The 10,378-nt window shown below is 32.4% G+C and overlaps 1 protein-coding gene across 1 annotated transcript in view; it reads right to left on the minus strand.

Annotated features, from left to right (window-relative positions):
• LOC145246141 (V-type proton ATPase subunit e 2-like) overlaps positions 1–9,644 on the minus strand; it is a 31,014-nt gene extending 21,370 nt beyond the window's left edge. The window contains exon 1 of the mRNA XM_080107990.1: positions 9,468–9,644. Coding sequence (XP_079964116.1) covers positions 9,468–9,574 — 107 coding nt within the window. The 5' untranslated portion in view covers positions 9,575–9,644. The remainder of the gene's footprint in view (positions 1–9,467) is intronic.
• Between the last annotated feature and the right edge of the window lie 734 nt (positions 9,645–10,378).

Consider the following 10,378-nt stretch of genomic DNA (forward strand, 5'->3'; position numbering starts at 1 on the left):
CAAAATAAATTGCTTTAGTGCTTGTTACGCTATAGTCGACAAATTGATTTTTTCAAAAATATACCGTTTTAAGCAAAAACGATATTACGTACTTAATTGTCATATCGAAAATAGTAATATATCCAAAAATTATGAAAATTCATTGAGTAGAACAACTGCTATTGTGTTTTTTGTAAAAATAAAAAAAATCTATTGCTATAGACGACAAATATTGCAGCCATGACATCAGTAATCTAAAATATTCATTTCAGAGTTATGTCCCCTGCATGTAGACTCCTACTACCTACTTTATAACATCTAAGAAAAATGCGATTTTACCCAATTTTCCGTAAAAATTACTTTTAACTAGAAATAAATTTCTACTCCATGATTTTCGTAACTGTTGAATATGTTAATATTTTCGCCTTGACAATTAAGTACATAATATTGTTTTTGCTTAAAAAAAAAAAAAAAAATTATATATATATATATATATAAATGTAATTCTTGGTTCGTTCAAAGTTTATACAACCATGTTTCTACATTACCAATTTATTTGAAATTTTCAGACAACCCATCTTTAGAGTCGAAGGATGTTTCTATGTTATTAAAATAAATTTACATCGCCAATTATTAAAATATTAAATAAAATAAATATATTTTTCGTAAGCCGTTAGTGCGAACCTGTTTTGTTGATAGAACTGAACTTCCGGTTCGATTCATTTAACACACCACGACGAAACGAATTAGAAGATTTCATTCTGTTTACTCGATAAGTAAAAAAAAAAAAAAAAAAAAAAAACCTAGTTCATTTGTTTATCTTCCAAATTTTTTAATTTAAACATTTTTTCTTTATTATAACAGGCAAAAAAAAAAAAAAAAAAAAATTTGTTGCTTGCTTTTTGAGTCAAAGTCGTTTTTTTTTGTTTTTTGTTTTTCGATATAAGAAAATATGCACTTTTTTATTATTAACACTATAAATTGTTTGGTAAAAGTACAGGGGTTTTTTTTTCGAAGAAATTTTACGAATTGATGACGTGCTTAAATAATATTTGGTGATAATGCAGAGAGTGGTCTGCGCTATTTTTTAAATCGTATTTCCACGTTTAATTACAGTTTTATTATGTTTTTTTTATTCAATTGTAAGGTTAAAATACAGATTAGGTACAAAACACTCTCCCCATATTAAGAATGGCTTTTTAAATAACGTTATTATTTCAGCACGGATCACCTTCTCCATGAGTACCGTACTTTCACCTAACAATTTAATAAACAAAACATGGTACTTATGCAGAGAAAGTACGGCGCTAAAATAATAACATTATTTAGAAAGCCATTCTTATCATGGGGAGAGCGTTTTGTAACTATTCTATACTTTCACATAACAATTTAACAAAAGATGGTACTTATGCAGAGAAGGTACCGTGCTGAAATAATGCTATTAAGAAAGCCATTCTTAACATGGGAAAGGGAGGGTGTTCTGTAACTATTTTATACTTTCACCTAACAATTTAATAAACAAAAGATAGTACTTATGCAGAGAAGGTACCATGCTGAAATAATACTGTTATTTAGAAAGCTATTCTTAACATGGGAATAGGGGTGTTTTGTAACTATTCTGGACTTTCACCTAACAATTTGATAAACAAAAGTTAAACTTAAGCAGACAAGGAACAGTACTGAATCATTAACATTTAGAAAGCCATTCTTAACATGGGGAGGGAGGATGTTTTCTAATTATTCTGTACTTTCGGTGCTAATGCAGAGAGTGATCTGCACTATTTTTTAAATCGTATTTCCATGTTTAATTAAAGTTTTATAATATGTTTTTTATTCAACTTGTAAGGTTAAAGTACAGAATAGGTACAAAAACCCCTCCCCATGTTAAGAATGGCTTTTTAAATAATAAAGTTATTATTTCAGCACGGATCACTCACAGTGCATGAATACCGATTAATGTTTTGGTGTTTGCTTTCTTTTTTTTTTACCGTATTTTGTTTTTTTAAGAAAACTTTTTTTAACAAAAATTTAAAGTACACGTTTTTCTTTTTTTTATATAGAAGTTGATTTTATATAAGAAAATATGAATGCTTTTTCTTTTTTAAAGAAATTGGGTACTCGTGCACTTATTTGATCCGTGCTGAAATAATAACATTATTTAAAAAGCCATTCTTAACATGGAGAGAAGAGGGTGTTTTGTACCTATTCTGTACTTTTTATTTTACAATTGAATAAAAAAACGGTAAATTTTTAGATTAGGTCCATCTCCACAATTTTCTTTTAAATGACTACTTTTGTGGGTTTTCGACTGCTGAATATGGAAATCGCATTGAAATTTTGCAGAAATAAGTAGTTATCGAGATATAAAAAGTTGTATAATACATTGTAATCTCTGGCGGCCATCTTTTTTACATGCTTGCGCGCATCATAAACAAATCTTTACTCCTAATCTGAAATGGAACATGTACATCAAGTCTGTTGCTAAGGTCGCTGGAAAGATGGTGGGATCCTTCTACCGCTCCAGAAGATATCTCACTACTGATGCAATTCTCTATTTATATAAAAGCCAAGTACGTCCAAGGATGGAATACTGTTGCCATATCTGGACAGGAGCTGCTAAAAACAGCCTATCATGCCTTGACAGAGTACAAAATAGACTTCGTGGTTTAGTGGGGGATGCCCTTTTCTCTACACTGCAACCCCTCTCCCACAGAAGAGACGTTGCGAGCCTATCCTTGTTTTATCGTTATTTTCATGGCAGGTGCTCGTCTGAACTCCAATCCCTGGTCCCCCCGTCGCCAATCTTTCATGAAAAACACCCGTCTAGCTGAATCCACTGAAAAATTTCCCCCACTCTATATCTGTGCCCAAATCAAAACGCGGATTCCATGAACAAAGCTTCTTTCTTAGAACTGCACGCCTGTGGAACTCTGTTCCATCTGCCTGCTTCCCTCCGGACTACAACTTGGATGTCTTCAAGTCTAATGTTAACAAATTCCTAATGAACCGCCCCCTTAAGTAAACACTTCATCAAATCTCCACACTAACATAATGTACTTGCAATAACCCTTATCCCTGAGTGGCTTCCGGGCCTTGATAAGTGGTGATCACTGTATAAAAAAAATAACAAAGATGGCCGCCAAAGAATACAATGCATAAAACAACTATTTATATCTCGATAACTACTTATTTCTGCAAAATTTCAATGCGATTTCCGTATTCAGCATAGTCGGAAACCTTTAAAAGTCTTCATTTAAAAAGAAAATTGTGGAGGTGGACCTAATCTAAAAAAATACCAAAAAAAAATATAAAACTTTTATTAAACTTGGAAATACAATTTTAAAACAATAGCGCGGATCAGTAAGTGCATTAGCACCCATTAATCGACTAACGTGACCTTATTGCCAAATAAGCTCCGGCTACAATGTTGAACGCGCCGTTCACATTGTTTTTTTTTTGTTTCTTTTTTTCAAGTTAAATTCAACTTTCACAATATCTTTTTATAATTTCACAATATCTTTTTTTAATAATAAATTGTTAGTTAAAAGCACAGAATAGTTACAAAACACCATCCCCTCTCTATGGTAAGAATGGCTGAAAAAAAATATTACTCATGTAGAGTGATCCGTGCTGAAATAATAACGTTAGTTAAAAAGACATTCTTAACATGGGGAGGGGAGGGTGTTTTGTACCTATTCTGTACTTTAACCTTACAATTAAATAAAAAAAACAAAACTTTAATTAAACTTGGAAATACGATTTAAAAAATAGCACGGATCAGTAAGTTCATTAGCACCAGAAATTGTTAGGTGAAATACAGAAAAGTTTCTACCAAGAAAACCATTATTTTTTTTTTGCTATTCTTACCAAAGGGAGGGGATGATGTTTTGTCACTATTCTGTGCTTTCAACTAACAATTTATTAAAAAAACAAAAAGTAAATTTTCACATTAGATCCACCTCCACAATTTTTAACATGGGTAGTTTGGGGGGTGTTTATTCTGAAAGCCGTTCTCTACATGGGGAGAATGGTAGTATTTATTCCAATAGCCGTTTTTAAAAGACGAAAGACAGGTAAAAGGTTAAAACACGTGGTTAGGCATGGGTGTTGTTTATTCCGAAAGCCGTTCTTAATATGGGGAGGTTGGGAGTGTTTATTCATGGCCGTCTCTGAATTATAGTGCACAGTACAGGTCTTTATATCTCGAAAACTAATTGCCTCTGCAAATTTTAAATGAGATTTTCTTATTCAGCATAGTCAAAAATTGTGGAGGTGGACCTAATGTAAAAAAAAAAACCCTCCCCCAAAAAAGATATCGCGAAATTTAAATTTAAGCGTGGTACTAAAAATAAAATTAGACAGAAAAATACACCTTTGGGTTTGTACTTGCACAAAGACTTAAAAAGGTTATCAACAAAAACAAATATATAACAAGTAAATATTTTCAAAGGCAAGATAAGTTACTTTTCTACCTAATTGGATAATTTTTAGTGTTTTTATTGGGTTTGTACTACTGTACATATAGATTCGAAAAAGTTGTCAAAAAATAAATGTATAACAAATATTATCAAAGGCAAGATATGTTACTTTATTACCAAAATGGATAATTTTTTTGTTTTTTTAATGTAAAATGTTTATTCAGCTCGAAAAACACAGTGTTTACTGCTATATTTGAAAATTACAAATGCCGGCAGACTGTGTTAAACACATTAGGTTTGGGAAAATGAGTTAAAACTAAAAAACTACACAAAATACTGTTAAAAACCACCGAATACATGTCTGCCTATGTCACGGTAACATATATTGAGTGAGTTCCTGACAGTATTTTGTCTAGTTTTTTAGTTTTAACTCATTTTCCCAAACTTAACATGGTCAACACAGTCTGCCGCCATTTGTATTTTTCAAATATACAGATAAACACTACATGTTTTCGAATCGATTAAACATTTTACATTAAATAAAAACACTAAAATCTTATCCAGTTAGGTAGAAAAGTAACTTATCTTGCCTTTGATAACATTTATTTGTTATATTTATTTTTCAACAACTTTTTCGTTTCTGTGTTTAGTAATACAAACTCGTTTTATTTACTATAACGTTTAGTCGGTTCGAAAAACAGTGTTTATCAGTGTATTTGAAAAATGCAAACGATGGCGGACACTGTTGATGATGTTAAGTTTGAGAAAACTATACAAAATACTATCAGAAACTCACCGAATATGTCAGCCTATGTCACAATAACATATAATCAGTAGGTGTCTGACACTGTTTTGTATAGTTTTTAACTGATTTTCCCAAACTTAACGTATTCAACAGAGTCCACGACCATTCATCTCTTTCAAATACATAGATAAACACCAAGTTTTTTTGAGCCGATTAAACATTTTACATTAAATAAAAACACTAAAAAATTATCCAATTAGATAGAAGCGTAATTTACCTTACCTTTGCTTTCATTTATTCGTTTTTGGACAACTTTTTTGAATCTGTGTATAGTAACCCCCCCCCCCTTACCCAAATATTAATTAAAAACTCACATTTTTGAATACAATAAAAAAGAAAACTATTTAGCGTTTCAACAACTTTCGGCTTAATCCACTGAAAGTTGGTCAAGCCCAAGCCATGATTGACGGTAACTCCCGAGGATCCGGATCCAATTCTGCAAGAGTACCATTTTTTTTTTTTTCATTTTCGCCTTTTTTTACTTTTTGGAGTGGATTGCTGTACTAACAATATAAGAAACATGCATTTTCTCTTTATTAGAATTTTCCATTACACCAAATTAAGCCACAGCAACGCGTGGCAGGGTACAGCTAGTATATATATATATAAATATAATCAAAGGCAAGAGAAATTACTTTTCTATCTAACTGGATCAGTTTTTGATGTTTTTATTTCATTGAAAATGTTTATTCGGTTCGAAAAATAAGTAATATTGAGCGTTACCGTTAAGAAAAAAATGGCAGCGATGTCTGAAATCTCGACAAAGACTTCAAAGTAAGAAATAAAACAAAATGGTGGTAGCAACCCACTGAAATGTTACCATGACATTTATTGGGTGGGTTTCTACCACCTTTTTGTTTTATTTCTTATTTTGAAGTGATTATCGAGACTTCAAAGATGTAAAGAGACATCGCAGCCATTTTTTTTTTTGTTCTCCATATTACTTGTTTTTCGAACCAAAGAAACATTTTACATTAAATAAAGGCACTAAAAACTATCCAGTTAGGTAGAAAAGTAACTTTTCTTGCCTTTGATAACATTTATTTGTTATATATTTGTTTTGGGGGGGGGGGGGGGTTTTGACAACTTTTTGTACCTCTTTAAATTTTAATAAAAACTCATAATTTATGTTGCCAATTGTACCGTTTACCAAATTTATGTTTTTTTTTTACATAGACATTACCACTTATCAAGGCCAAGAGGCCACTGGAGGATAGGGATTAAAAAGTAAATTAGCATTTTACTTCAGGATAAAAAGTGCCTGTTCATACAAAATAAATATCCACCATTTGGGCAAATGTCAAATACAAAGCGATATATACGTGTTATTTAAACGGTCCTATGTTGCAATTGAACAGATTTAATAACAAAAGAGAACAACAAAAAAAAAAAACTCAAACACGTTTGTTAACCTTTAGACCGGGGAACGAAACTAATCATCACGTGTATTATTTAGATTTAAAGCAAATCACGTTTAAATTACCCAAAAGTTAATGGCAATAAAATGGTAAAGTGCTCTCTTCTACGGTTAAAAATTTGGTGATGAGAAAAATATTTTTTAGAATTTGCAGTGGGGGATCAGTTTCGTATATAAATTTAAACGTAAAATGAGTAACCATTTTCGGGCAATTTTAACTTTTTATGGCAAGTAAAGTTTTCATCTCTAACCCTAAGTCAGAGTTGCAAGGCCGTAAGTTAGACATCACATAAGGTCTTTTGTTGTTGTTTCTTCTTTATGTAGGAAAATTCAGCTCCCAAAAAGGTGCACCCTGAATTGAAACAAATAAAAAATTGCATCAGTTTTTCTTTACTGACCACCATGACTTTTCACTTTTTTTTTTTTTTCGAACTAATTTTTTCTGTGTGTGTGTGTGTGTGTGTGCGCGCGCGCGCCTGCCTATCACGTCGATAGAAAATTCCCGTAAAGATAGTCACAGTACAGTCGAGACCGCCGAGATATATTAACAATGTTAATAATATATCTCGGCGGCCTCGGTACAGTGGGAATCAGTTTTCTATATAAATCTAGCGTGTGTGTGAGGACACTTCTCAACCTATATACTCGATGCATTTTTGGTGCTAATGCAGAGAGTGATCCGATCCGCGCTATTTTTTAAAATCATATTTCCAAGTATAATTAAAGTTTTATAATATTTTTTGGGTTTGTATTATTGTACACAGATTCGAAAAAGTTGTCAAAAAACAAATATATAACAAATAAATGTTATCAAAGGCATAAGTTACTTTTCTACCAAACTGGATATATTTTTCGTGTTTTTATTCAATGTAACATGTTTATTCAGCTCGAAAACCACACAGTGTTTACCGATGTATTGGAACATTCAAGATGGCGTCTGATTCTCTCTGTAACACGGTAAGTGTGGGAAAAGATGTTATAAATAAAAAACCGGATAAAATACTGTTAAAAACTCGCTCAATATATGTTACCGTGACATAGGTTGACATATATTCGGCGGGTTTTTAATAGGATTTTGTATAGATTTTTTATTTATAACACCTTTTCCCATACTTACAGTGTTAAAGAGGGTGTGAGACGAGACGCCATCTTGAATTTTCTAACATCGGTAAACACTGTATGTTTTTCGAGCTGAATAAATATGTTACATTGAATAAAAACACAAAAAATATATCCAGTTTGTCAGAAAAGTAATTTATCTTGCCTTTGATAACATTTATTTGTTATATATTTGTTTTTTGACAACTTTTTCGAATCTATGTGTACAGTAATACAAACCCGGTTTTTTAAATAATAACGATACGGATCATTCGCTGCATGAGTACCGAATTTTTTTTTATCTAAAATAAAAGAGGGCTGCTAAGGCGTCAAAATTGGAACGGGATGGAGGGGTTCATTGGGTTTATTTGTTTGTCAACTGTTTCACGAATTACTTATGTTAATAAGTAGGTTTGAAAACTGTGTCAAGCTAAAGCTTGTTATCGTATTTAACTCAGTCTTTGAGTTTTGGCCTAGATCTCAGCCTTTTTTTTTTTTTTTTTTTTTTGCTCGTTTTACATTAAATTTATATAGGAAAGTGAGATCCCCCCCCCACCCACTTTTTTAAAAAGTAATTTCTTCATATCATGAAAACTACTTATCTGCCCCAAATTTGAATGTGATATTCGTTTTCAGCACCAGTCACCACCGAAAACCTTACAAAGTCGTCATTTTAAAGTTGGAAAAGAAACTTGACATTGACCAAAAAATAAAAATAAAATAAATAATAAAAAAAAGGTAAAGTATTTTGATCGAAGTATTAAATAACAAAAAAATTAAACTAGATAATGATTACTTCCAGAAATAACTAATTACTACGTGCCCCAGCGTAATATAAACACAGGCCAACAACCTCCCCATATTAAGAACGGATTTCGAGGTGGTGGTGGTGGTGGTTGGGGGTTATTCCGAAAGCCGTTCTAAACATGAGGAAGTTGGGGTTGTTTATACTACGTTGGGGCACGTAGTAATTAGTTCTTTCCATGAGTAATCTAGTTTAATTTTTTGTTATTTATTTCATCTCCCTTAGATACTGATGACAGGTGCCCGAAAAAAAAATAAAAATAAATGGCGTTTCTATTTTCGGCGATAATGGATTTTACAGAGACAAGATTAGTGCTCATGGTGGCGGATCTACAAAAGTATCCGTTTTTCGTTTCAGGAACCCGTGTTTAATTTTGTGTAGTCGCCTCTTCCTTCAGCCGTTGTAACTAATTACAGGATTTTAGAGTGCCAAAATTGATGGCCATGGGGGTGGATTTATACCTTTTTTTGGGTACTAGTGCAGAGAGTGATCCGGACGTAAATAATAACATTATTATTTAAAAAGACATTCTTAACATGTGGGGAGGAGGGTGTTTTGTATCTATTCTATACTTCAACCTTATAATTGAATAAAAAACAGAACTTTAATTAAACTTGGAAATACGATTTTAAAAAAATAGCGCGGATCACTCTCTGCGCTAGCACCCTTTTTTTGTTGTTATCGTATAAATTTCTGACACCTTAGGCTTTGTTGATCGTAACAGGCTTTAATAATTGTTTAAGTTATAAAATGAAATGGAGGTTTGTTCGTATGAATAGATAATAACAAAACATCCGTAACAATTAAACGGAAGACAATAAAAATATAAAAACTCGTAGGCGGATTCGCTGTGTGTAGAAAGGCAGAGCCGAAAACCGAGTATAAAAAAGGGAGGAGGCTTTCAAGGAGACACATCAAAGTAAATGACAAATTTTTTATATTTACCCTTTATGGGGAGACGTTCGCATGCAAAAGTGGACGAGAACTGGGAAAACAGCTCCCACCACAAACCAAAAAAGGGTCACAACCGTGAGAGGTAGCTCGTAAGACATGTTCTCGCTTCTGTGATGCAAGCAACACTAATAATCATATGACGAACTACTCCTGATTCTGGAATGGCAGTTTACATATTCTGCTATTCTCCCACTCACTTGATACCGACAATCAAAGACCTTCACACGGTTAAAATGGCATACATCGGAATTTTATTCAACTAGAAATTATTTTCATCAATTCTAACAGATATTTATTTTAAATAATTACAAGATAATATTAAAAAAATCGAAATACGGAAGAACTATAAGAACGCTAAGCAGAATATCCGGTGTAAACTATTTGTCGTTCCCTCTTCATACATGTCCGCGTACATCAAATTTAGATTTTGTGTTTGTATTGCGACTTCTGTTTGGGTTAGAAGCGTATCTGTGGAGTATCTGTTTTATTCGGTATTAGGAGGTTATCCTCCCAGGTATTACCCACTTCCTTTGCGATAGGGGTTATTGCAATCGCCTATCAATATAAATTGTAAACCCATCTAGAATATCCCCTTGAGTGAAGGTTGAGAGCTAGATTTCTCACTATAGCTAACTTTCTTGCAGTTGGAGGCAGATAAATATACATACACTTGGGCAAGTTATGAATCCATAATATTATTTCTGGTTATGTATTAAGTAGTAGGATATATAGCATTGAGATGTACCCAATCCTATTATATATGTGGCATGGTTAGGGGACATTTTCGACAATGACAGTATCCATGCCAACATTTAATATAAATTGGGTATGAAAGTTGTTTTAGCGAAAGAATAATAATTAATTATAGACGAGGTACCTCCAATAAGTTTTCAGACTTTTTT

The sequence above is a fragment of the Euprymna scolopes genome, chromosome 23, assembly GCF_053919585.1.
Source record: "Euprymna scolopes isolate OS-2025 chromosome 23, ASM5391958v1, whole genome shotgun sequence".
Classification (NCBI taxonomy): Eukaryota; Metazoa; Mollusca; class Cephalopoda; order Sepiida; family Sepiolidae; genus Euprymna; species Euprymna scolopes.